This window comes from Vicugna pacos, chromosome 5 (genome assembly GCF_048564905.1).
Source record: "Vicugna pacos chromosome 5, VicPac4, whole genome shotgun sequence".
Taxonomy (NCBI): domain Eukaryota; kingdom Metazoa; phylum Chordata; class Mammalia; order Artiodactyla; family Camelidae; genus Vicugna; species Vicugna pacos.
In genome coordinates, this window is record NC_132991.1 from 647,879 (window position 1) to 674,422 (window position 26,544).

Consider the following 26,544-nt stretch of genomic DNA (forward strand, 5'->3'; position numbering starts at 1 on the left):
AGTGGGAGAGGAACAGGAGACTTTCAAACCAGCTCAAAGGACTTCCTTTTGTCTTTTTGTTTTTTTGTGTGAGGGGAAGTAATTACGTTGATATATAAAATAAAAATATGAAGGCACTGGGGATTAAACCCTGGACTTTGTGCATGCTAGGCACCCACTCTACCACTGAGCTCTACCCTCCCAAGGGACACTTTACATGTTAAAAATCTCTAAAGCATGTGTAGTAACTCAAATTCTTTAAGGAATTTCATCCACTCACCCTTCCTGTGCAGTAGGGAGACAACTCACAATTCCAACAGCAGTTCTCTGTGAGGAAACTTCCTACTGGTTTGAAATCTCACGTTTTAAACATCCTCCATGAGCTCATTCATATTTAATCTGTGTCCTAAATTCCCAGGCCAAGGCTAAGAAGTCTGCAAAGCAGAATGAGAGTAAGAGGTTTCCATGAGGTTTATCCAACTTGACTCTGACCTGACCATGACCCTGTCTGCTCCACCCGGGGCCCCACTCGGGCACCCGGGGCTTCTGCTCCCTCCTGGCTGGCAGTGACCCTGGGGAGGGGCGGCATCCCGTGACCTGCTCAGACCCCTGGACCAGCTGCTCTTCCCCAGCTCCCACGGCCCAGCCCTCCTGCTCTCCTGGCTTCCAGGGACACTGCCCTTCAGACCCATGCTCACTCTAACACTCATGTGCTGGGGACACTCACACCCCAGCACAATCACACATATGCCTGCTCAGCCACACACCCAGTTACTCACACACATTCACTTGTTCACTTCACATTCACACCCTCATAGACAAACTCACACTCACATGTACAAACTTACATATGCACTCAAGCCTGCACACACACACACACACACACTCGCTGCGCTCACTTCCACCTCTCCACACTTAACACCCTCACATCCACATACTCAAACACTTTAGTGGGTTGAACTGTATCCCCCCAGAGTCATCTTCACCCAGAACCTCAGCTGGGACCTTATTTGAAAATGAACCCCTTCACATGTATAACGAAGGTAAGGACTGAGATGACATTATACTGCATTAGGATGAACCCTAAATCCAATGAAAGCCCTTAGGAGAGGCAAAGGACAGCAGAGGCATCCAAGAGAAGATGAGGTAGACACTGGAATGCTGTGGCCACAAGCCGAGGAAGCCTGGGAGGACACGGACACACGCACCCACTCACACACGACAGCCTCACAGCCCGGTTCTGACTCTGTGGCCCACAGCACTCCCTGCATACATGTCTTGTCCATCCTTGCCCTCTCCACCAACATGCGCAGCAGTCCACGCAGTCTTGGTGTCTTCACTCTGCATGACTTCAGCATGGGCTCCAGCAGACAGAGTTTGCAGTAAATTAACAGCGCTGGTGAGCATCATTGCAGTGGGGTGAATCTTCCCTTCAATTTGTTAAAACTTCTGAAAAAAAATCAAAATTAGAAACTACACTCCCAAATAAATGGGAAAGTGTCTCCACACGTAACTTAAGGGATTTGACTTCACATTCTTCTTTTCTTACTTTGGAAAGGGAAGCAGCTCTTTATATTTGAAGATGAAATTCAAGGTCCACTAAATAAACACCCTATTCAGCTCCATCCCTACCTCCTTCAAAGGAATCAAGCCTTTTAAATATTTTTTTAAAGCAATCTCAGCATACAGCTCAGAAGAACTAAAACAATTATAAAAACTCACTTCTCAGAAAAACAGCTCATCAAATGTCAAAAGCTGGTTGTTAATGAGCTGGCTATGCGCAGGATGAAGATGAGGTGGCTGCCTCCATGGATGCAGAGCTAGGGGCACACATGTCCAGGCCACCTTCCTGTCACTTGGCCAGCCCTGCTCAGGCCGACTTCCTGAGTGAAGCCCCCTGGCAGAGAGCTGGGAGGAGGCGCACTTGACCAGGACACTGTCAGATGCAATGATAACATAACCAGCACTGACCCAGGCAGGGCCACGTGGCGTCACACACACTACTCCTAACCTGCCAAGGGCAGACGTCATCCGTGCACATCTGATGCTCAGAGTGGCACGCACACGGGGCACGGAGCACTGCCTCTGACACCTTCCACACCATTTTCTCTGATGAGCTCAGCCTCTCGGGTTTCCTCTCCTAACCATAAAAGTGACTTCTGAAGCCTGCCCATGCTGTGCATACAGCTGACATTGGAGCCCCAAGAAAAATCGCTGGCCTCCTGGACGGTCTCACCAAGATCTCAACATCCCAAGGTCTGAAAAAGTCCTGAAGCCCTCCTCCCACATCCTGCATCTCCTTAACCTTGCGGTCATGCTAAACTCCCACCTCCACTTTCCCTCAGGTAGTAAAGTACTGACTTACTACTCAACACTACATGCCTGACAGCGGGACCTTGGTGGGTAAGGTGACAGAAGGAAAAAGGCATGCTCTGGCATGGCAGGGTAACACCCACTCCTCCAGGCACTGGCTCACTACCTCAGACACCAGCTCAGGGCCCCCAGAAAGCCCACCAGTGGCGAGGACACAGACAGCCCTGCCCACTCCCTCCCACCACACTGTCTCCAAGGAAAACAGGAATCAAATCCAACAGAATCACTGGGGGCCGGTTTAAAACTGACCTTCCGGGGAAGCCTGGTCTACACAGCTGCTCTCACTCCCAGATGAAATGATGGCCGGCCAGCACGTGCCCACAGCTTGCCAGGCCCCATGGCACCCATCGGAGTCATCTTCTGTGTCCGAGTCCTCTGCGGAGGGCTGCGTGGAGGCCAGCAGCTCCTCCAACTTCAGGTCATACTTCCCCTCCTTTCCCATCCTGTATGAGCTGGTATTGCCTGTGTCCCTCTGGACCATGATCCACCCATCCTCTCCAAGTTCACGGATCACACAGCCAAGGCCAGGAGGAGGTCTGTCCTGGGGAAGCCGAAACAGAGACTGGTTAAGAGGGTGCGGACCAGTCTGTCACATGAATATGGCCTGTAAGGGTGGCTGCAGCATTGGCACAGGCTGCGTGTCCAAGAGGGCTCCAGACCCGCTACAACACGCACGGCTCACGCCGTCACCACACAGCTCACACCATCACTGCACAGCGAACGCCGTCACCGCACAGCAAACACTGGGGCTAACTTGCCCGCACTCCTTTACCGAAGAGGTAGCTGGGAAGGTGTGTCACCTCAGTCGGCATCCTCTCTAAGCCAATGTGGAGATGAGACTTTCCAGCCTGGTCCTGCCGCCCTGCTCCTTAGCCCCTAGATCCCTCGGGGCTTCACGAGGTCAGAACCTCAAACAAGCACCAGCACCGCCTCATTCCCGTTCATTCTTCAGTTTTTCTCTGACCCTAGAGTGAACCTCCACCTCCCATTTCTATCAGTAAAAGCTGTTTTTAGGATGCTGCTGCCTGTTCTGGACACCAATTCTGAGATGATTCTCAGGAGGCGCGTGCTTAAGAGTGAAGCTGAGAATACCAGGACGTGAGAAGGCAGCTCCACATCATTAGGAGGGTGAACGCAGTCCTGCACGAGCAGCCTGGGCAGTGGTGCAGGGCCCGGCCCCTGACCTCCACCTGGGGTGACCCTGCAGAGATGTGGGAGGAAGGAGCTTGGGGTAGAAGACAAAAGGTGGGCACCCCCAAGCCAGCGCCTGCTGCTGCCTGGCTGGGGTGCTGACAGGCATGTGGCCATCAGCTCCTAGAGGCCGCACCAGAGCTTTCTCGACCTGATTATTCGGATGAGGTGTGCTCTCTCCTGCTCACTCTCTCGTTTCAGGCTACACCCCTAGTTGAGCTCACACCAGGAGTTCTCTGAAAACAGTCCCCACTCCTCACAGGCCTGATCCTGATCGGGGCCCCACGACAGGCCGCTGCTGCTCCCTCCTTGTTTGGAGCCTCTAGTCACCTGCCTTGGAGTCGGTACTTTGTCATGGGTCAGTCACAAACATCCTGAGAGAAGGTAGGTACTGACTCCAGGTTACACCCCCCAGGATGCGCAGAATATGACTAACAAGCGGCTCATGTGTTTGGGTCAAATCTCTAAGCACCTGATCGCCCCATTTCCAATCCACGCCTCTCATGACCCTGGTCCCGATCTTCATCACGGCAGCCAGCTCCAGGCCAGAAACCGGGAACTGCACCGGGGCTGTTTCCTTCCGAGTCTCTCCCAGAACTGTAGCGGGAGCTCCTCGGGCAGACTTGTTCACGGCTTCTTCAACATTATCACAGCTGGGGCCTATCACAGCACCAAAAACTACAGCTGATCCAATCAGTACTCACAGTTTCCCAATCTTAATATATTTTTTAAATAATTATTAAGTATTAATGAAGATAGTGACTTTAAAGACTCAATGGTGTATTTTTGTTTTATCAGTACAACAAATACCATGAAAAACTTACTGATGAGAATTAAATTTTGGAAAAGGCAAGGGAGGACAAAATATCTAAATGTGTATCAGAAGTTGTAAGTGATGAAAAAACTACTCAGAAAAGACATTTACTCTCTTTCTAGGGATTACAACCTGCTCCAAAAAAAACCAAAATGCTCTAAGTTAGAAAGACACGCATTGAGGGGGAGGTTAGCTCAGCGGTAGAGTACACACTTAGCACACAGGAGGTAACGGGCTCAACAACCACTGGCACCTCCATTAAAATAAAGAAACCTAATTAACCCCCTGCAAAAAACCATAAGTAGATATAGATAGATAAATAAATTAAAAAAAACAAACAAATACAATATTTTTAAAAAAGAAAAACATGCATCACATATTTTTATTACAATAGAAAAAAAATAACCACCTAACTGTCTAACAGTGAGACATGAACCAGCTTAAATTACGGTACTGGAAACAGACAAGCTAACAAAGCAGGCCCGAGACTGCTGTCCTTGGAAAGGCCTGCTTGCAAGGCTGCCCTCTGCTGGCCTCCAATAACCTGGATTTTGCGAGGGTTCCGACCATCCCCTAACTGCCAAGAATGCATCCCTGGGCCTCAACTGTCTGCACAGACCACATGGTTCCAGGCTTCCTTCCGGGGGCCTGGAACTCACCTGAGCGCCAGGCAGACGTGCCTACACGACTTGCCTCAGTGAAAGCTCAGGGCACCGAGTCTCCCCACGTTGCCCGCGAAGATGACACTTCACATATGTGGTCACAGCGCCTTGCTGGGGGGACAAAGGGCATCCTGTGCGTCTCCCCTGGGAGAGGATATCCATCTGGTTTCTCCCAGACGTGGCCCACATGCCTTCTCCCTTTGCTGATTTTCCTTTCTTCTCTTTCACTATACTAAATCTCAGCCCTGAGGATGACCACATCTAGAGCCCTGTGAGGCTTGTTAGCGAATCACTGAACCTGGGAGTGCTCTCAGGAACAGGGAGGGCAGCGCTGGGATTCTCTAGAACAGCCCTGATTCAGACAAGTATCACAAAAGCCTTGTTCAGTAAAAGGAAGAACGAAGGGTGGGACACGATGAATCTGGTCCCTGGTGGCCACGCAATCACCCACAGTATAAAATGGAAGCTAAGCTGTCAGGTGGGAGAAGTAAAATGCACCAATGCATTTGAAAGCAGCAAATGCAACCCCAGGAGTTGGCCTGCTGGCCTCAGTGAGGGGAAAGCCCACGCCTGGTGACCCCATGGTCTTCCTTCTCCCCCCAGGTGGGACGAAAAAGTGCCCCACCATTTCCAAAGATGGACCCGGGTGGGTCAAAAATGTTGAAGTTTGTGTCCCTCTCTCCTCCAAGAGGGAGAAGTAAAGGTTATTCAATTCCAGGCCTGGCCAGGGAGAGTGTTGCTCAGTGGCACAGCGTGCACATGAGGTCCTGGGTTCAATCCCCAGTACCTCCATTAAAAAATGAATAAATTATATATTAAAACAATCCCAGGACTGAAGAAAAGCTTTAGATAAACTGGAGGAAAAAGTTTTCTTCAGCCTCACAGTGTCCCTGTGAGGCTCCAGGACAGGGAGGGGTGGCAGCTGTACTGTTAACCCTGTAACTGCTGAATCTGCTGCTAAAGGTTTGAACACATTCTACAGTAAGAAAAAAGGAGTATCTTTTTTTAAGTGGCCTTGTATTTTGTGGCGATTATATGTGAATGTATGCATAAAAATCAATGTAAATTACATGCTTATCATTTCATATATGAAAGAGAAACCACTCTGATGAGGGAAAATGACAAATACAGATATGTATTCACTGGACACAATTCCCTGGCTGTTTACAGCCAGTAGCTGGGTTGGAATTTAAACTCGAGTGTGACTAGCAGAAAAAGCCCCCATAATTAATGATGTGTGCTACGATTTTTGAATGACATATGCAATGACTTTTGCATGATGGCCATTCTAACTGGTGTGAGATGATACCTCATCTAGTTTTAACTTGTATTTCCTTGATAATTAGCAACACTGAGCATTTTTTCATATGCCTATTGGCCATTTGTATGTCTTCACTGGAGAATTGCTTGTTTATGTCTTTGCCCATTTTGAATTGGGCTGTTTGTTTTTTGTTATTAAGATGTATGAGCTGTTAAACTTAAAGGCTAATTAAACTTATAGCAAAGGAAACTGCACAGCAAAGGAAACCATAAGCAAAACAAAACGACAATCTACGGAATGGGAGAAAATATCTGTAAATGATTCAACTGACAAAGACTTAATTCCCAGAATATATAAACGGTTCATAAAATTTAATAACAAAAAAACAAGCAACCCAATCCAACAATGGGCAGACCTAAAGAAGCAATTCTCCAATGAGGACTACAAATGGCCAATAGGCACATGTAAAAATGCTTAATATCACTAACTACCAGAGAAATGGAAATCAAAACTACAAAACACCAGTCAGAATGGCTGTCACTTCAAAGTTCATGCATGATAAATGCTGAAGAGGGTGTGAAGAAAAGAGAACTCTATTACACTGCTGGTGGAATGTAGTTTGGTGTAGCTATTATGGAAAACAGTATAGAATTTCCTCAAAAAACTAAAAATAGACTTACCCTATGATCCAGCAATCCCACTTCTGGGTATATATTCAGAGGAAACTCCAATGCAAAAAGGTACCTGCACCTTAGTATTCATAGCACCACTATATATAATAGCCATAATGTGGAAGCAACCTAAATGAAGAAAGAGGTGACTGGGTGAAGATGAACTAGTATATTTATACAATGGAATACTACTCTGCCATGAAAAAGGTTAAAAGAATGCTATTTGCAGCAATATGGATGGACCTAGAGATCATCATTCTTAGTGAAGTGAGCCAGAAAGAGAAAAATACCAAATGATATGACTCAGATGTGCAATCAAAACAAAGGGTGACACTATGAACTCATCTACAGAACAGAAACAGGTTCACAGACTTGGTTAACAATCTTATGGTTACCAGGGAAACGGGGTGGGAAGGGATAAATCTGGGAGTTTGAGATTTACAAATACTAGCCACTAAATATACAACATTTTTTTTTTAAGTTTCTTCTGTATACCACAGAAACCTATGTTCAATATCTGGTAATAACCTATACTGGAAAAGCCACTACAGCTACCAACTGAGGAAGCAAGAGAAGAAAGGAGAGTGAGTTACCCTGGGCTAGAGCCCGGTCCTCCTAAAGTCCTTTCCTGCTGCTGACACTGCCTCCTGACCACACTGCACCCTCCTCCCAGGAGCAGGCTGACATGAACACATGCTTCCTGTGAACTGGGGCAGCAGAGACCGCCACCAGGACAGGCCCCTGGGAGATGGAAGCAAGTCCACTTGCCACCTGGAGGAGGAGCAGCACCCCTCCCCCTGCCGCCCTCTAACCGCAACCGCACCTGCCTTCCGGAGCCAACTGACCTGGAAAAGTGTCCCATGAACTTGGGGCTCTGGTGGGGAGAGGGGCACTGCCCTTGGCAAACTGGTAAATTTGTCCCCATCTTCCCCACGGCATGGCCTGGAGGCAGCCTCTACTGTCCCAGGCATGTCCCCAGGTCAGCCTGCTCCCAGGAGGCGGGCCTGGTGTGGTCACAGGCAGCAGAAGCAACCAGGGGTTTAGGGGTCTGCCCATGCGAGTCTATGGATTTGCTTCAGACTCCCCTGCGGCCTGTCCTGGCCTCGGCCTCTGATAACCCAGGATCGCGGGACTCAGTTTACAGGTCAGCCTGCTCCTGGAAAGCAGCAGCTGTGCTATCAGGGGATGGAGGCGGCGATGGTGGAACTTGGGCTGCCCTGTGCAAGCACGGGGATTTGCTGCCACTTTTCGCTGTCGCTACCACCGCCCTCACACACTCACTGCACCGCGCCCTCCTCCCAAAAGCAGACTGACCTGTAACCTGAGTCCTGCAAACCTGGGGCTTTAGAGGCCACCCCCAGGACAGGCTGTGGGGTAGATGGGAGCAACTCGACAGCTCCCAGGAGCAGACCCCTCTTCCTGCTGATGCCAGGATACTGCCACCCCTGCCCCCGACAACCCCGCACCTGCCTCCCGCGAGCAAGCCATGATCTGAGGGCCGGAGGGAAGTGCCCCAGGGCCTTCTAGTGCCCTCCCACCTCCCAGGGCTGCACCCACTTACCCAAACCCGGGTACAAGCGGCAGCAAAGAAACGGGGTTCAGGGACTACTAACCGGGCGAAGGCACCACGAACTATGGTGGAGACCCGCACCCGCCTCAGGGTCCTAATGGGCAGCGCGGCTGGGCCTCACCCACACACCCCTCCCTGTGCGCCTCCCCAGCTGCGCAGCCCAGGCCTCACCCACCGGCTCCCTGACCTACACACCCCCACCAGTGCCCCCTTACCTGCCCAGCGATGGCAGCAGAGGCGACGGCAAGCAGCGGCCCAGACCCCAAGCCTCGTTCCTCCTCAGGAACTGGTCCAGGAGCGCCCACCACACGTCCAGCTTCCACACAGGCCGGGCGGGGTCCGGATTCTGCGCGTCCGCACACCTCCTCCTCAGGCCTGCAGCGCGGATGCTCGGGGTGGGGATCCCACTGTCTGGTTCTCTGTGAGTGGGGCCCAGACGGCTGGGGCAGGCCAGGGCAGTACAGTATGCCCACCCCTCTGCCCGCCCCGCTGGGTCTCCATCCCCAGTGACCCCACCCCGACACCGACCAGGTCCTGGCTCAACCAGGACCAACACCGGCCCTGGGCCAGGCCACACACTCCAGCCCCACTCCCCTTGCTTGCCCCCCAACCTCCAGCCAGGCCCAGTCTCAGACTGCACCCCCAAGACAGGGCTTCTTGTCACAAGGAGACCCCCACCCCCAAACTCCACCCCGCTAGTACTAACCTTTGGCCCTCACACCCCAAGCACACTCCTCATGCCTCATCGCAGGACCCCCCAACATTCTGATATGGTCCCCTTCACCCCTCAGCCTGTCCTAACTGCGGGATCCCCCTCACTCAGAGTGCACCACTACCTGGAGCTGACACCCTCACCCCTTAACCCGCGGGTGGGGCGAGGAAGTCCGGGCTCTGGTCACCATGGTGACTGCCACCAGCGGGGCTCTAGCCTAGTGTGCACAGCACAGTCTGAGGCTACAGGGCGTAGCGGGCCAGGCTGGAGGCAGTTTCAATTCCAGCTCAGGCACTCTAACCTCCACGCCCTGTGCCTCATCTGAGCCTGGGGGTCAGGGTGGTCCCAGGCTGCCTGCCACTGGCCTGTGGGCCTTGGGTGGTTGATGGCCCGGATGGTGATCCGGACCCTGAGAACGGAGACACAGGAACCTGTGAGGGGGTAAGGGTGCAGCTGAGCCCGGAGATGGACAGTAGGCAGTGGGCTGTGTGAATCAGGCTATGTGCATGGCCTGGGCTCAGCCCAGGTGGTTGTAGGGACCATGTTCATTCACGCTGGGGCAGAAGGAAAAGGGACAGGAGATGTGAAAGCGTCCTTGTCAGGAGCCCAAGGCTGGAGAGCCCAGCAGGCAGCTGCACTAGCCAGGCCACCTTGGAACCAGCCATGACACTGGTCCCTTGCATTGGGGAGACTGTTGATGGGCCAATGAGAAGTTCCCTGTCTGCCTCTGCCCCTGCCATATAGTTTACAGGCAATTGAAGGGACTTTGACAGGTGATTTTAATCACTGATAATTGTTACTTTCTCTGTGGGATATCAGGTCCACAGTCATGGTGAACCTGGCAGGGCTCCTGCCTGAACCCCAGCCTGGGCAGAGAAGGACCCACCTGGAAACAACCTCTTACCTCTCACCAAAAGGCACTGTAGTAGAAAAAAACAAATCTGACTATTAAATCTGTTCCTTTTCCTTCTACCCTGTGCCCTGTTTTCTAGGTTTAGTCTCACTAGCTCTGCAGCTTTTGTAAAACAACGTTGCCTTTAGCCTGAAATATACAGGAGAGCCTATTCTCAGGGCTCTGACCTTTAAGGATATGAACACTTTTGCGCTCCTATAAAGATAACAAGTTGCAGAATAGGGAATAACCTTTGTTTTGTTGGAGGACTTACAGGGGCACCATAACCTGACCCACAGGGACAACTGCAAAGGATTCCAAAAACAAAGAATTTCTGCACTAAGAAGTTTGCAACAACCAACCACAGCCCCTCCCCTTTTAATACAAAAGGAACCTAAAGTCTGACTTGAGGAAGATGGTTCTCCAGGACATTAGTCAGCCATGTTCTTGGTCTAAAGCAGTCCATGTGGGTGAAGTCATGGTGCCCCTGTAAAACCTCTAACAAAACAAGCTACTTTCTATTCGGCAACTTGCTGTCTTGTACCAGTGCAAAAGTGTTAATCTGCTTAAAGATCACAGCCTTGATAACAGGCTCTCCTGTTTACCAGACAGACGAGACTAAGCCTAGAAAACAGGGCACAGGGTTAAAGCCACAGGAAGAGATCTAATATGGGGTCAGATTTGTTCTTTTCTATTACGTATCATCAATTTTTATGGTTTAAGTCTACAAGAATAAAGTTTAGCCTTTTCCCATTTTCAGTTGTGCACTTTACGAGCCTTAAGTGCACTCACAATGCTGGGAGATCAGCACCTCTGTCTGGTTTTAGACTATTTCCTTCCTCAAAGTAGAAGCGTGTATCCAAAGCTCACCCCGCGTCCTCCCTCCCTCAGCCCTTGACAAGCACTCATCCCCTTTATCTTTCTGTACCTATCTTCGAGGTTCCCTATCAATGAAATAATAAAAGGTGGCTCTTTTTTTTCTGCCCACATATCTTGAGCCGGAACGGGTGAATTTTTTTGCTTTTACATGAATTAGCATTTTTGTATTTTCAGAGAAAAATCCAGATGGATTAAAGATGAGACGTACTAAATGAAGCCTTTTTAGTAACTATGTGCATAATTTCGGGGTAGGCACTGCTGTTCTAAGTGTAAAACCAGAGCCAGAGGGAGATGCTTTCCTGCGGCAAAATAAAACCAAAAAACAAACAAAGACCAAGAAATACAGCTGGAAAGACAAATCACAGCCTGGAAAAAACATTGTTCATGACCTGAGGTCAGAGAAACGTTTCACACCCATGAGGTCTAAAAACCTCTCGAAACCCAGTGTTCTGAAAAGAAACACAACACACACAAGCAGTTCCAATGAGAAGAAGTGCAGGCGGCCACTGTGTGTTAGAGGTGCTCGACTCTCAGGTGAGGACACAGGTAGAAGGACACCCTGTGAGGCAATGCTGGTCACCATCACACTGGCAGGGCTTCAGCCTGGTGACAACCAGCCCTGGCAACAATGTGAGGAGGTAGAGGCCCCAGCAGATCCCCTGGAGGGAAGAGTAAACAGACAATCCACTCTGGGGGAACACGGTACAGCAGTCATCAAATGGCCAGAGGTGCATCCCTTCCCCAGCAGTACTGATCCTTAGAGGTGCCCCACCAAAGTGCTTGCACAAATTTCAAAGATGTTTTTTCTTCAGTAACGTGAATTTACAACAATCAGTATGTCATCAAGGCATTTTCATCAGTGACCTGCTCTGGGTTCTAACAATACACACACATAAATACACACATATACACATAATTATAGACACACATATACAGGAAAGAGATAGGCAGACTGAAACACAGAGAGAAAAAGAGAGGGAAGGAAGACAGGCACTGAAAGACACAGACAGAGAGAGAATGAACACTGGAGATGGGAATGAGTGGAAGTCACGCAGACTTTCACAAGTCAGTCTACATGTCAAAACCTGGTCCCACTATCCACAACCCTGCAGAGGAGTGTGCGGGAATCACACAAGGATGTGTAATCAGAAGCTAAAAAAAGGAGGGAGCCACTATGAGGCAGCCCACCCTAGAGGCGGAGATGGGACACTGCGCCTGAATCTCACATGAGAGAATGAATGACAAAGGAGGTGGTATGCCAGAATGGATGATGTCAGAGTTGTGTTTAATTTCAACCTGTCTACAGGGAGCTGGGAAGCAGGCGGCAAGGGGAGTGACTTTCTCCGGACCCCAGGGCAGACCCCAGCCTGCATGGGGTGTGCTCTGCGCTCCGCCAGCCCTCTGTGGGGCCCTCCCTTTGCTGAGTCTGTGCACGAGCTCCCTGTGATGCCAGCCCGCGGGGCTGACAGGTGCGGTAGGTGTTTGTGGCTCTGGAGACACGATGGCTTCCCCAGGAAGGAGGGGCCAGGATGATCCCCACTGTGCCGACGGGGGACTGGGGAGAGAGACCCTGAGAGGCAGGCGGCTTGTCCAGGGTGACAGCACTGCTGACGAGGGGGGGCCGGGTCCGAACCCAGCCGCGTCCTCAGAGCTGGCGCCCTGGCTGCATCCAGGCCTCCGCAGGGTCCTGGGGAGGGGGGCTGAGTTGGTGTCACTGTGTGCGGACATGGCATGGGCTGGGAGGTGAGCAGTCAGCAGCCCAGAGAGGCCCTTGGGGAGCTTTGTGTAAGGAGGAAGCTTGGGGAAGGGGACCCCAGGAAGTGACCTCACTTCCCTGGCAGCAGAACCCAACAGAACTTAGAACTGAGGTCACCGGGCACCCACTCGGTCGAGAAGCCCCTACTCAGCTCACTCGGTTGGTGAACTCAGCTCCACCCAGTCACACATGTTCTGCTGCGTCCCAACACCCCGAGGCCGCGGCCCCCGGAAGGCCCGCAGCGAGGGGCTGGGCCAGCGGTGCCGGCGCTGGGTCAGCTCTCACCCCAGGCGCCTCTGGCCTTTTGGCCACAGGGACCCAAAGGTAACCCAGGGAGGCCCGGGGCAGGCCCGCCCAGGCCGGGCCACCACTCAGACCACACCCGGGTATAGCCCCACATCCCCTTCCTTGCTGGTGGAGGTGGGCAGTCATGGTGGGGTGGGGGGGGGCCTGCCTCAAGCACGAGCAGCTCAGAGGCCTGGGGGGGGGGGGGCGGTCGCGTCCCCAGCCCGGGTCCCAGCTGGCGGGCTGAGCTGTGGCGAGCCGGGCAGGGCCCTGTCGCCCGGGTCGAAGCCCATGCCCTCTGGCTGTGTCTCTTCCCTCCCGGGTGGCCGTCTGAGCTGACCAAGGTCCCGGTCTGATCTGGCAGCAGAGGGTCGAGCGGGCAGAAGCAGGCGTGGTCCTGGCCGGGCAGGGCTCTGAGACCTCCGGGCCGGGCCGGGCCGGCTGCCGGTCACTGTCATTGCAGAGCAGGACACTGCAGGAGCCGCTGGATGAGGACACCCGCGCCGCCTCCCCGACTGAGGGGCCGGTGCACGCTTCTCAGGGCCAGCACCAGCTCCGGGTGAGTCTGCACACGGAGGGGTCCCCGCCACCACGACGGCCTCCTCCCCAGAAACCGCCCAGGCGTCACGCCAGGGTCCCGCCCGCGGGTGACAGGCAGCTCAGCAGACCCGGCTCTGACCTGGAGCACCTCCCTGGGAGTCAGGTGGAGGACCAGGAGCCCACCGAGGCAGAGCCCAAAGGTGAGAAGGGCGGGGCTGGTGCATGTGCGTAGGTGAGGGAGGGCCCAGGGCTCGGCCACACAGGGAGGCGTCCCCAGAGGCTGCTGCTGGCACCAGAGCAAAGATTGGCCTCAGACCACCTGTCTAGAAGAGTTCAGTCACAAAACACATCCTGTGGGCACTTGCTGGGTGGGAGCTGTCCGGAAAGCTCTGGGAAGATGTCTGTCCTTGAAGAGGCCCACGGAAAGGGAGGCACGTGGGTCAAGTTTTCCTCTCTCACAGCATGAGCGAGCACCTGCACGAGACTGAAAGCTCTCTCCACTTCCAACAGTCACAGATCCAGAGCAGGCGGGGGCAGGGGAAGACGCCAGAGACCAACACCAGGACCATGAGGATCCAGCAGGGGACCCCGAGCTCCCTCCTGCTGCTCCTGCAGCTTCTGCAGCTCCAGCAGCTAACGCTGCTCCTGAAGATCCTGCAGCTCCTGCCCCTCCAGCAGCTCCTGCTGCTCCTGACGATCCCGCAGCTTCTGCTGCTCCTGAAGGTTCCGCTGCTCCTGCTGCTCCTGAAGGTCCCGCAGCTCCTGCTGCTTCCGAAGCTCCTGAAGATGCTGCACCTGCAGCTGGACCGCTGGGCCACGGAGAACCAGTTCAGGCGTCACCAGCTCCTGGGGCTGAGCCCCCTACCCCTCTGCGCCCACCCGCACCTTCTTCTTCAAAATCCCACCATGAATCCCCTCCCGCACCCGACCTTGACTTCCATTCCCCTGAAGTGGTTTGTGTTTGGTTTTTCTTCACTTCCCTCTGTTTGTTCCATATCGGTTATGGCATCCTTTATTTTGCCTTTTTAAGTTTCTTTTAATAAAATGTAGACTTTGTCCCTCTGAAATTGTGCAATGCAGGAGCACTAGGTGCCTTCACGATGCCGTGCGACCATCGCTACCACGCAGGCTCACACTATTCCTTTCTTCAAAGTAAAACCCTGGATCCGGAGCACGCACTCCCCCCCACCCCCACCCCCAGCCCCCCAGCCCCCCAGCCCCTGGCAGCCCCGAGTCCTCTTCCCCTCTGGCTGTCTTTACCTCTCCTGGGTGTTCCCTGTCAATGAAGCCACAGGAAAGGTGGCTTTGCGGGCCTGCCCACGTGGCTTTAGCGGGGGCTGGTGATGTTTTGTTTTGCTTTCACTTGAAATAGCATTTTGATTATTTGAAAGGGAAATCCAGGTGGGCTAAAGAGGTCATGTGCACAATGAAGCCCTTTCGGTAACTCTGTGCATAACCTCGGGGGAGGCACTGCTCTTCCCCCTGTGACACCACAGCCAGAAGACAGAAGGGAGATGCTTAGCTCTTCCCTGGGGCAGAAACAAAACCAAGCAAATCAAGAAACCAGCAAAAGCCCAGAACTATAGCCGGAAAGGCAAACCACGTCCCGGAAGAAGCGTTCCTCAGAACCCAAGGTTGGAGAAAGGCTGCACATCCCCGGGGTCCAAAAACCTCTCGAAACCCACTGCTCTAAACAAACAGAACACACACGGGCAGTTCCAACGAGAGGCAGAGCAGGTGGCCAGTGTGTGTTAGACGTGCTCGACCTCTCGGGGGAGGACACAGGCGGACGGACACACTGTGGAGGGACAACACTGGTCACCATGACACTGGCAGGACTTTAGCCTGGTGACAAAGTGAGGAGGCAGAGGCCCCAGCAGATCCCCCGGAGGGACGAGAGAACAGACACTCCTCTCCAGGGAAACAGTGTGCAGGACGCATCAAAGGGCCACAGGCGCAGCAGCCCTTCCCCGGCAGTGCCGATCCTTAGAGCTCACCCCACCAAAGTGCTCGCACAACTTGCAAAAAAGTTTTTTTCTTTTTCAGTGACATGAAAACAATCAGTATGTCATCAAGGCATTTTCAGAAGTGACCTGCCCCGGGCCCTAACAATATAAACACGTAAATACACAGGTACGCACGTAAATGTCTACGCACATACATCCAGGATAAGACACAGAGAGACTGAAACACAGAGAGGCAGAGGGAGTGAGAGAAACGGAGAGAGAGAGAGAGAGATAGGACAGGCGCAGAGAGACAGAGGGAGAAGGAACCCTGGAGCTGGGAACGAGTGAAGTCACGCCCATTTTCACACGTCACTCTGCACGTCAGAACCCGGTCCCAATGTCCATCCACCCCGCAGGGGAGGGTGTGTGGAGGGGGGGGTCACACAAGGACACGTGACCAGAAGGCATAAAAGCAGAGAGCACTGTGGGGCAGCCCACCCCAGAGGCCGAGATGAGACACTGGGCCTGAATCTAAACATGACACAATGACCCAGGAGGTGGTATGCCAGCGAGAACGAAGTGACAGTCATATTCAATTTCTCCCCCCCCCACCCCACCCCACGCCCCGACAGGGAGCTGGGAAGCAGGCGGCAAGGGGAGTGACTTTCTCCGGACCCCAGGGCAGACCCCAGCCTGCGTGGGGTGTGCTCTGCGCTCCGCCAGCCCTCTGTGGGGCCCTCCCTTTGCTGAGTCTGTGCACGAGCTCCCTGTGATGCCAGCCCGCGGGGCTGACAGGTGCGGTAGGTGTTTGTGGCTCTGGAGACACGATGGCTTCCCCAGGAAGGAGGGGCCAGGATGATCCCCACTGTGCCGACGGGGGACTGGGGAGAGAGACCCTGAGAGGCAGGCGGCTTGTCCAGGGTGACAGCACTGCTGACGAGGGGGGGCCGGGTCCGAACCCAGCCGCGTCCTCAGAGCTGGCGCCCTGGCTGCATCCAGGCCTCCGCAGGGTCCTGGGGAGGGGGGCTGAGTTGGTGTCACTGTGTGCGGACATGGCATGGGCTGGGAGGTGAGCAGTCAGCAGCCCAGAGAGGCCCTTGGGGAGCTTTGTGTAAGGAGGAAGCTTGGGGAAGGGGACCCCAGGAAGTGACCTCACTTCCCTGGCAGCAGAACCCAACAGAACTTAGAACTGAGGTCACCGGGCACCCACTCGGTCGAGAAGCCCCTACTCAGCTCACTCGGTTGGTGAACTCAGCTCCACCCAGTCACACATGTTCTGCTGCGTCCCAACACCCCGAGGCCGCGGCCCCCGGAAGGCCCGCAGCGAGGGGCTGGGCCAGCGGTGCCGGCGCTGGGTCAGCTCTCACCCCAGGCGCCTCTGGCCTTTTGGCCACAGGGACCCAAAGGTAACCCAGGGAGGCCCGGGGCAGGCCCACCCAGGCCGGGCCACCACTCAGACCACACCCGGGTATAGCCCCACATCCCCTTCCTTGCTGGTGGAGGTGGGCAGTCATGGTGGGGTGGGGGGGGGCCTGCCTCAAGCACGAGCAGCTCAGAGGCCTGGGGGGGGGGGGGGGCGGTCGCGTCCCCAGCCCGGGTCCCAGCTGGCGGGCTGAGCTGTGGCGAGCCGGGCAGGGCCCTGTCGCCCGGGTCGAAGCCCATGCCCTCTGGCTGTGTCTCTTCCCTCCCGGGTGGCCGTCTGAGCTGACCAAGGTCCCGGTCTGATCTGGCAGCAGAGGGTCGAGCGGGCAGAAGCAGGCGTGGTCCTGGCCGGGCAGGGCTCTGAGACCTCCGGGCCGGGCCGGGCCGGCTGCCGGTCACTGTCATTGCAGAGCAGGACACTGCAGGAGCCGCTGGATGAGGACACCCGCGCCGCCTCCCCGACTGAGGGGCCGGTGCACGCTTCTCAGGGCCAGCACCAGCTCCGGGTGAGTCTGCACACGGAGGGGTCCCCGCCACCACGACGGCCTCCTCCCCAGAAACCGCCCAGGCGTCACGCCAGGGTCCCGCCCGCGGGTGACAGGCAGCTCAGCAGACCCGGCTCTGACCTGGAGCACCTCCCTGGGAGTCAGGTGGAGGACCAGGAGCCCACCGAGGCAGAGCCCAAAGGTGAGAAGGGCGGGGCTGGTGCATGTGCGTAGGTGAGGGAGGGCCCAGGGCTCGGCCACACAGGGAGGCGTCCCCAGAGGCTGCTGCTGGCACCAGAGCAAAGATTGGCCTCAGACCACCTGTCTAGAAGAGTTCAGTCACAAAACACATCCTGTGGGCACTTGCTGGGTGGGAGCTGTCCGGAAAGCTCTGGGAAGATGTCTGTCCTTGAAGAGGCCCACGGAAAGGGAGGCACGTGGGTCAAGTTTTCCTCTCTCACAGCATGAGCGAGCACCTGCACGAGACTGAAAGCTCTCTCCACTTCCAACAGTCACAGATCCAGAGCAGGCGGGGGCAGGGGAAGACGCCAGAGACCAACACCAGGACCATGAGGATCCAGCAGGGGACCCCGAGCTCCCTCCTGCTGCTCCTGCAGCTTCTGCAGCTCCAGCAGCTAACGCTGCTCCTGAAGATCCTGCAGCTCCTGCCCCTCCAGCAGCTCCTGCTGCTCCTGACGATCCCGCAGCTTCTGCTGCTCCTGAAGGTTCCGCTGCTCCTGCTGCTCCTGAAGGTCCCGCAGCTCCTGCTGCTTCCGAAGCTCCTGAAGATGCTGCACCTGCAGCTGGACCGCTGGGCCACGGAGAACCAGTTCAGGCGTCACCAGCTCCTGGGGCTGAGCCCCCTACCCCTCTGCGCCCACCCGCACCTTCTTCTTCAAAATCCCACCATGAATCCCCTCCCGCACCCGACCTTGACTTCCATTCCCCTGAAGTGGTTTGTGTTTGGTTTTTCTTCACTTCCCTCTGTTTGTTCCATATCGGTTATGGCATCCTTTATTTTGCCTTTTTAAGTTTCTTTTAATAAAATGTAGACTTTGTCCCTCTGAAATTGTGCAATGCAGGAGCACTAGGTGCCTTCACGATGCCGTGCGACCATCGCTACCACGCAGGCTCACACTATTCCTTTCTTCAAAGTAAAACCCTGGATCCGGAGCACGCACTCCCCCCCACCCCCACCCCCAGCCCCCCAGCCCCCCAGCCCCTGGCAGCCCCGAGTCCTCTTCCCCTCTGGCTGTCTTTACCTCTCCTGGGTGTTCCCTGTCAATGAAGCCACAGGAAAGGTGGCTTTGCGGGCCTGCCCACGTGGCTTTAGCGGGGGCTGGTGATGTTTTGTTTTGCTTTCACTTGAAATAGCATTTTGATTATTTGAAAGGGAAATCCAGGTGGGCTAAAGAGGTCATGTGCACAATGAAGCCCTTTCGGTAACTCTGTGCATAACCTCGGGGGAGGCACTGCTCTTCCCCCTGTGACACCACAGCCAGAAGACAGAAGGGAGATGCTTAGCTCTTCCCTGGGGCAGAAACAAAACCAAGCAAATCAAGAAACCAGCAAAAGCCCAGAACTATAGCCGGAAAGGCAAACCACGTCCCGGAAGAAGCGTTCCTCAGAACCCAAGGTTGGAGAAAGGCTGCACATCCCCGGGGTCCAAAAACCTCTCGAAACCCACTGCTCTAAACAAACAGAACACACACGGGCAGTTCCAACGAGAGGCAGAGCAGGTGGCCAGTGTGTGTTAGACGTGCTCGACCTCTCGGGGGAGGACACAGGCGGACGGACACACTGTGGAGGGACAACACTGGTCACCATGACGCTGGCAGGACTTTAGCCTGGTGACAAAGTGAGGAGGCAGAGGCCCCAGCAGATCCCCCGGAGGGACGAGAGAACAGACACTCCTCTCCAGGGAAACAGTGTGCAGGACGCATCAAAGGGCCACAGGCGCAGCAGCCCTTCCCCGGCAGTGCCGATCCTTAGAGCTCACCCCACCAAAGTGCTCGCACAACTTGCAAAAAAGTTTTTTTCTTTTTCAGTGACATGAAAACAATCAGTATGTCATCAAGGCATTTTCAGAAGTGACCTGCCCCGGGCCCTAACAATATAAACACGTAAATACACAGGTACGCACGTAAATGTCTACGCACATACATCCAGGATAAGACACAGAGAGACTGAAACACAGAGAGGCAGAGGGAGTGAGAGAAACGGAGAGAGAGAGAGAGAGATAGGACAGGCGCAGAGAGACAGAGGGAGAAGGAACCCTGGAGCTGGGAACGAGTGAAGTCACGCCCATTTTCACACGTCACTCTGCACGTCAGAACCCGGTCCCAATGTCCATCCACCCCGCAGGGGAGGGTGTGTGGAGGGGGGGGTCACACAAGGACACGTGACCAGAAGGCATAAAAGCAGAGAGCACTGTGGGGCAGCCCACCCCAGAGGCCGAGATGAGACACTGGGCCTGAATCTAAACATGACACAATGACCCAGGAGGTGGTATGCCAGCGAGAACGAAGTGACAGTCATATTCAATTTCTCCCCCCCCCACCCCACCCCACGCCCCGACAGGGAGCTGGGAAGCAGGCGGCAAGGGGAGTGACTTTCTCCGGACCCCAGGGCAGACCCCAGCCTGCGTGGGGTGTGCTCTGCGCTCCGCCAGCCCTCTGTGGGGCCCTCCCTTTGCTGAGTCTGTGCACGAGCTCCCTGTGATGCCAGCCCGCGGGGCTGACAGGTGCGGTAGGTGTTTGTGGCTCTGGAGACACGATGGCTTCCCCAGGAAGGAGGGGCCAGGATGATCCCCACTGTGCCGACGGGGGACTGGGGAGAGAGACCCTGAGAGGCAGGCGGCTTGTCCAGGGTGACAGCACTGCTGACGAGGGGGGGCCGGGTCCGAACCCAGCCGCGTCCTCAGAGCTGGCGCCCTGGCTGCATCCAGGCCTCCGCAGGGTCCTGGGGAGGGGGGCTGAGTTGGTGTCACTGTGTGCGGACATGGCATGGGCTGGGAGGTGAGCAGTCAGCAGCCCAGAGAGGCCCTTGGGGAGCTTTGTGTAAGGAGGAAGCTTGGGGAAGGGGACCCCAGGAAGTGACCTCACTTCCCTGGCAGCAGAACCCAACAGAACTTAGAACTGAGGTCACCGGGCACCCACTCGGTCGAGAAGCCCCTACTCAGCTCACTCGGTTGGTGAACTCAGCTCCACCCAGTCACACATGTTCTGCTGCGTCCCAACACCCCGAGGCCGCGGCCCCCGGAAGGCCCGCAGCGAGGGGCTGGGCCAGCGGTGCCGGCGCTGGGTCAGCTCTCACCCCAGGCGCCTCTGGCCTTTTGGCCACAGGGACCCAAAGGTAACCCAGGGAGGCCCGGGGCAGGCCCGCCCAGGCCGGGCCACCACTCAGACCACACCCGGGTATAGCCCCACATCCCCTTCCTTGCTGGTGGAGGTGGGCAGTCATGGTGGGGTGGGGGGGGGCCTGCCTCAAGCACGAGCAGCTCAGAGGCCTGGGGGGGGGGGGGCGGTCGCGTCCCCAGCCCGGGTCCCAGCTGGCGGGCTGAGCTGTGGCGAGCCGGGCAGGGCCCTGTCGCCCGGGTCGAAGCCCATGCCCTCTGGCTGTGTCTCTTCCCTCCCGGGTGGCCGTCTGAGCTGACCAAGGTCCCGGTCTGATCTGGCAGCAGAGGGTCGAGCGGGCAGAAGCAGGCGTGGTCCTGGCCGGGCAGGGCTCTGAGACCTCCGGGCCGGGCCGGGCCGGCTGCCGGTCACTGTCATTGCAGAGCAGGACACTGCAGGAGCCGCTGGATGAGGACACCCGCGCCGCCTCCCCGACTGAGGGGCCGGTGCACGCTTCTCAGGGCCAGCACCAGCTCCGGGTGAGTCTGCACACGGAGGGGTCCCCGCCACCACGACGGCCTCCTCCCCAGAAACCGCCCAGGCGTCACGCCAGGGTCCCGCCCGCGGGTGACAGGCAGCTCAGCAGACCCGGCTCTGACCTGGAGCACCTCCCTGGGAGTCAGGTGGAGGACCAGGAGCCCACCGAGGCAGAGCCCAAAGGTGAGAAGGGCGGGGCTGGTGCATGTGCGTAGGTGAGGGAGGGCCCAGGGCTCGGCCACACAGGGAGGCGTCCCCAGAGGCTGCTGCTGGCACCAGAGCAAAGATTGGCCTCAGACCACCTGTCTAGAAGAGTTCAGTCACAAAACACATCCTGTGGGCACTTGCTGGGTGGGAGCTGTCCGGAAAGCTCTGGGAAGATGTCTGTCCTTGAAGAGGCCCACGGAAAGGGAGGCACGTGGGTCAAGTTTTCCTCTCTCACAGCATGAGCGAGCACCTGCACGAGACTGAAAGCTCTCTCCACTTCCAACAGTCACAGATCCAGAGCAGGCGGGGGCAGGGGAAGACGCCAGAGACCAACACCAGGACCATGAGGATCCAGCAGGGGACCCCGAGCTCCCTCCTGCTGCTCCTGCAGCTTCTGCAGCTCCAGCAGCTAACGCTGCTCCTGAAGATCCTGCAGCTCCTGCCCCTCCAGCAGCTCCTGCTGCTCCTGACGATCCCGCAGCTTCTGCTGCTCCTGAAGGTTCCGCTGCTCCTGCTGCTCCTGAAGGTCCCGCAGCTCCTGCTGCTTCCGAAGCTCCTGAAGATGCTGCACCTGCAGCTGGACCGCTGGGCCACGGAGAACCAGTTCAGGCGTCACCAGCTCCTGGGGCTGAGCCCCCTACCCCTCTGCGCCCACCCGCACCTTCTTCTTCAAAATCCCACCATGAATCCCCTCCCGCACCCGACCTTGACTTCCATTCCCCTGAAGTGGTTTGTGTTTGGTTTTTCTTCACTTCCCTCTGTTTGTTCCATATCGGTTATGGCATCCTTTATTTTGCCTTTTTAAGTTTCTTTTAATAAAATGTAGACTTTGTCCCTCTGAAATTGTGCAATGCAGGAGCACTAGGTGCCTTCACGATGCCGTGCGACCATCGCTACCACGCAGGCTCACACTATTCCTTTCTTCAAAGTAAAACCCTGGATCCGGAGCACGCACTCCCCCCCACCCCCACCCCCAGCCCCCCAGCCCCCCAGCCCCTGGCAGCCCCGAGTCCTCTTCCCCTCTGGCTGTCTTTACCTCTCCTGGGTGTTCCCTGTCAATGAAGCCACAGGAAAGGTGGCTTTGCGGGCCTGCCCACGTGGCTTTAGCGGGGGCTGGTGATGTTTTGTTTTGCTTTCACTTGAAATAGCATTTTGATTATTTGAAAGGGAAATCCAGGTGGGCTAAAGAGGTCATGTGCACAATGAAGCCCTTTCGGTAACTCTGTGCATAACCTCGGGGGAGGCACTGCTCTTCCCCCTGTGACACCACAGCCAGAAGACAGAAGGGAGATGCTTAGCTCTTCCCTGGGGCAGAAACAAAACCAAGCAAATCAAGAAACCAGCAAAAGCCCAGAACTATAGCCGGAAAGGCAAACCACGTCCCGGAAGAAGCGTTCCTCAGAACCCAAGGTTGGAGAAAGGCTGCACATCCCCGGGGTCCAAAAACCTCTCGAAACCCACTGCTCTAAACAAACAGAACACACACGGGCAGTTCCAACGAGAGGCAGAGCAGGTGGCCAGTGTGTGTTAGACGTGCTCGACCTCTCGGGGGAGGACACAGGCGGACGGACACACTGTGGAGGGACAACACTGGTCACCATGACGCTGGCAGGACTTTAGCCTGGTGACAAAGTGAGGAGGCAGAGGCCCCAGCAGATCCCCCGGAGGGACGAGAGAACAGACACTCCTCTCCAGGGAAACAGTGTGCAGGACGCATCAAAGGGCCACAGGCGCAGCAGCCCTTCCCCGGCAGTGCCGATCCTTAGAGCTCACCCCACCAAAGTGCTCGCACAACTTGCAAAAAAGTTTTTTTCTTTTTCAGTGACATGAAAACAATCAGTATGTCATCAAGGCATTTTCAGAAGTGACCTGCCCCGGGCCCTAACAATATAAACACGTAAATACACAGGTACGCACGTAAATGTCTACGCACATACATCCAGGATAAGACACAGAGAGACTGAAACACAGAGAGGCAGAGGGAGTGAGAGAAACGGAGAGAGAGAGAGAGAGATAGGACAGGCGCAGAGAGACAGAGGGAGAAGGAACCCTGGAGCTGGGAACGAGTGAAGTCACGCCCATTTTCACACGTCACTCTGCACGTCAGAACCCGGTCCCAATGTCCATCCACCCCGCAGGGGAGGGTGTGTGGAGGGGGGGGTCACACAAGGACACGTGACCAGAAGGCATAAAAGCAGAGAGCACTGTGGGGCAGCCCACCCCAGAGGCCGAGATGAGACACTGGGCCTGAATCTAAACATGACACAATGACCCAGGAGGTGGTATGCCAGCGAGAACGAAGTGACAGTCATATTCAATTTCTCCCCCCCCCACCCCACCCCACGCCCCGACAGGGAGCTGGGAAGCAGGCGGCAAGGGGAGTGACTTTCTCCGGACCCCAGGGCAGACCCCAGCCTGCGTGGGGTGTGCTCTGCGCTCCGCCAGCCCTCTGTGGGGCCCTCCCTTTGCTGAGTCTGTGCACGAGCTCCCTGTGATGCCAGCCCGCGGGGCTGACAGGTGCGGTAGGTGTTTGTGGCTCTGGAGACACGATGGCTTCCCCAGGAAGGAGGGGCCAGGATGATCCCCACTGTGCCGACGGGGGACTGGGGAGAGAGACCCTGAGAGGCAGGCGGCTTGTCCAGGGTGACAGCACTGCTGACGAGGGGGGGCCGGGTCCGAACCCAGCCGCGTCCTCAGAGCTGGCGCCCTGGCTGCATCCAGGCCTCCGCAGGGTCCTGGGGAGGGGGGCTGAGTTGGTGTCACTGTGTGCGGACATGGCATGGGCTGGGAGGTGAGCAGTCAGCAGCCCAGAGAGGCCCTTGGGGAGCTTTGTGTAAGGAGGAAGCTTGGGGAAGGGGACCCCAGGAAGTGACCTCACTTCCCTGGCAGCAGAACCCAACAGAACTTAGAACTGAGGTCACCGGGCACCCACTCGGTCGAGAAGCCCCTACTCAGCTCACTCGGTTGGTGAACTCAGCTCCACCCAGTCACACATGTTCTGCTGCGTCCCAACACCCCGAGGCCGCGGCCCCCGGAAGGCCCGCAGCGAGGGGCTGGGCCAGCGGTGCCGGCGCTGGGTCAGCTCTCACCCCAGGCGCCTCTGGCCTTTTGGCCACAGGGACCCAAAGGTAACCCAGGGAGGCCCGGGGCAGGCCCGCCCAGGCCGGGCCACCACTCAGACCACACCCGGGTATAGCCCCACATCCCCTTCCTTGCTGGTGGAGGTGGGCAGTCATGGTGGGGTGGGGGGGGGCCTGCCTCAAGCACGAGCAGCTCAGAGGCCTGGGGGGGGGGGGCGGTCGCGTCCCCAGCCCGGGTCCCAGCTGGCGGGCTGAGCTGTGGCGAGCCGGGCAGGGCCCTGTCGCCCGGGTCGAAGCCCATGCCCTCTGGCTGTGTCTCTTCCCTCCCGGGTGGCCGTCTGAGCTGACCAAGGTCCCGGTCTGATCTGGCAGCAGAGGGTCGAGCGGGCAGAAGCAGGCGTGGTCCTGGCCGGGCAGGGCTCTGAGACCTCCGGGCCGGGCCGGGCCGGCTGCCGGTCACTGTCATTGCAGAGCAGGACACTGCAGGAGCCGCTGGATGAGGACACCCGCGCCGCCTCCCCGACTGAGGGGCCGGTGCACGCTTCTCAGGGCCAGCACCAGCTCCGGGTGAGTCTGCACACGGAGGGGTCCCCGCCACCACGACGGCCTCCTCCCCAGAAACCGCCCAGGCGTCACGCCAGGGTCCCGCCCGCGGGTGACAGGCAGCTCAGCAGACCCGGCTCTGACCTGGAGCACCTCCCTGGGAGTCAGGTGGAGGACCAGGAGCCCACCGAGGCAGAGCCCAAAGGTGAGAAGGGCGGGGCTGGTGCATGTGCGTAGGTGAGGGAGGGCCCAGGGCTCGGCCACACAGGGAGGCGTCCCCAGAGGCTGCTGCTGGCACCAGAGCAAAGATTGGCCTCAGACCACCTGTCTAGAAGAGTTCAGTCACAAAACACATCCTGTGGGCACTTGCTGGGTGGGAGCTGTCCGGAAAGCTCTGGGAAGATGTCTGTCCTTGAAGAGGCCCACGGAAAGGGAGGCACGTGGGTCAAGTTTTCCTCTCTCACAGCATGAGCGAGCACCTGCACGAGACTGAAAGCTCTCTCCACTTCCAACAGTCACAGATCCAGAGCAGGCGGGGGCAGGGGAAGACGCCAGAGACCAACACCAGGACCATGAGGATCCAGCAGGGGACCCCGAGCTCCCTCCTGCTGCTCCTGCAGCTTCTGCAGCTCCAGCAGCTAACGCTGCTCCTGAAGATCCTGCAGCTCCTGCCCCTCCAGCAGCTCCTGCTGCTCCTGACGATCCCGCAGCTTCTGCTGCTCCTGAAGGTTCCGCTGCTCCTGCTGCTCCTGAAGGTCCCGCAGCTCCTGCTGCTTCCGAAGCTCCTGAAGATGCTGCACCTGCAGCTGGACCGCTGGGCCACGGAGAACCAGTTCAGGCGTCACCAGCTCCTGGGGCTGAGCCCCCTACCCCTCTGCGCCCACCCGCACCTTCTTCTTCAAAATCCCACCATGAATCCCCTCCCGCACCCGACCTTGACTTCCATTCCCCTGAAGTGGTTTGTGTTTGGTTTTTCTTCACTTCCCTCTGTTTGTTCCATATCGGTTATGGCATCCTTTATTTTGCCTTTTTAAGTTTCTTTTAATAAAATGTAGACTTTGTCCCTCTGAAATTGTGCAATGCAGGAGCACTAGGTGCCTTCACGATGCCGTGCGACCATCGCTACCACGCAGGCTCACACTATTCCTTTCTTCAAAGTAAAACCCTGGATCCGGAGCACGCACTCCCCCCCACCCCCACCCCCAGCCCCCCAGCCCCCCAGCCCCTGGCAGCCCCGAGTCCTCTTCCCCTCTGGCTGTCTTTACCTCTCCTGGGTGTTCCCTGTCAATGAAGCCACAGGAAAGGTGGCTTTGCGGGCCTGCCCACGTGGCTTTAGCGGGGGCTGGTGATGTTTTGTTTTGCTTTCACTTGAAATAGCATTTTGATTATTTGAAAGGGAAATCC

The 26,544-nt window shown here is 56.4% G+C and overlaps 4 protein-coding genes and 1 pseudogene across 4 annotated transcripts; 4 read left to right on the plus strand and 1 right to left on the minus strand.

Moving 5' to 3' along the window:
- The window catches only part of LOC116276546 (dual specificity tyrosine-phosphorylation-regulated kinase 1A-like), a 118,122-nt pseudogene that overhangs the window by 81,879 nt on the left and 9,699 nt on the right, over positions 1-26,544 (minus strand).
- Positions 12,689-14,723, plus strand: LOC140696295 (uncharacterized). Its single transcript, XM_072960711.1, has 3 exons — positions 12,689-13,084; positions 13,509-13,785; positions 14,096-14,723. Exons 1-3 carry the CDS (start codon positions 12,950-12,952, stop codon positions 14,623-14,625), a joined length of 942 nt encoding a protein of 313 aa, XP_072816812.1. The 5' UTR covers positions 12,689-12,949; the 3' UTR covers positions 14,626-14,723.
- LOC140696296 (uncharacterized) lies at positions 16,542-18,578 on the plus strand. Its single transcript, XM_072960712.1, has 3 exons — positions 16,542-16,937; positions 17,364-17,640; positions 17,951-18,578. Exons 1-3 carry the CDS (start codon positions 16,803-16,805, stop codon positions 18,478-18,480), a joined length of 942 nt encoding a protein of 313 aa, XP_072816813.1. The 5' UTR covers positions 16,542-16,802; the 3' UTR covers positions 18,481-18,578.
- On the plus strand, positions 20,397-22,431 carry LOC140696297 (uncharacterized). The gene is made up of 3 exons (XM_072960714.1): positions 20,397-20,792; positions 21,217-21,493; positions 21,804-22,431. The coding sequence occupies exons 1-3, from the start codon at positions 20,658-20,660 to the stop codon at positions 22,331-22,333; spliced, it is 942 nt and encodes a 313-aa protein (XP_072816815.1). The 5' UTR covers positions 20,397-20,657; the 3' UTR covers positions 22,334-22,431.
- Positions 24,250-26,283, plus strand: LOC140696298 (uncharacterized). The gene is made up of 3 exons (XM_072960715.1): positions 24,250-24,645; positions 25,069-25,345; positions 25,656-26,283. The coding sequence occupies exons 1-3, from the start codon at positions 24,511-24,513 to the stop codon at positions 26,183-26,185; spliced, it is 942 nt and encodes a 313-aa protein (XP_072816816.1). The 5' UTR covers positions 24,250-24,510; the 3' UTR covers positions 26,186-26,283.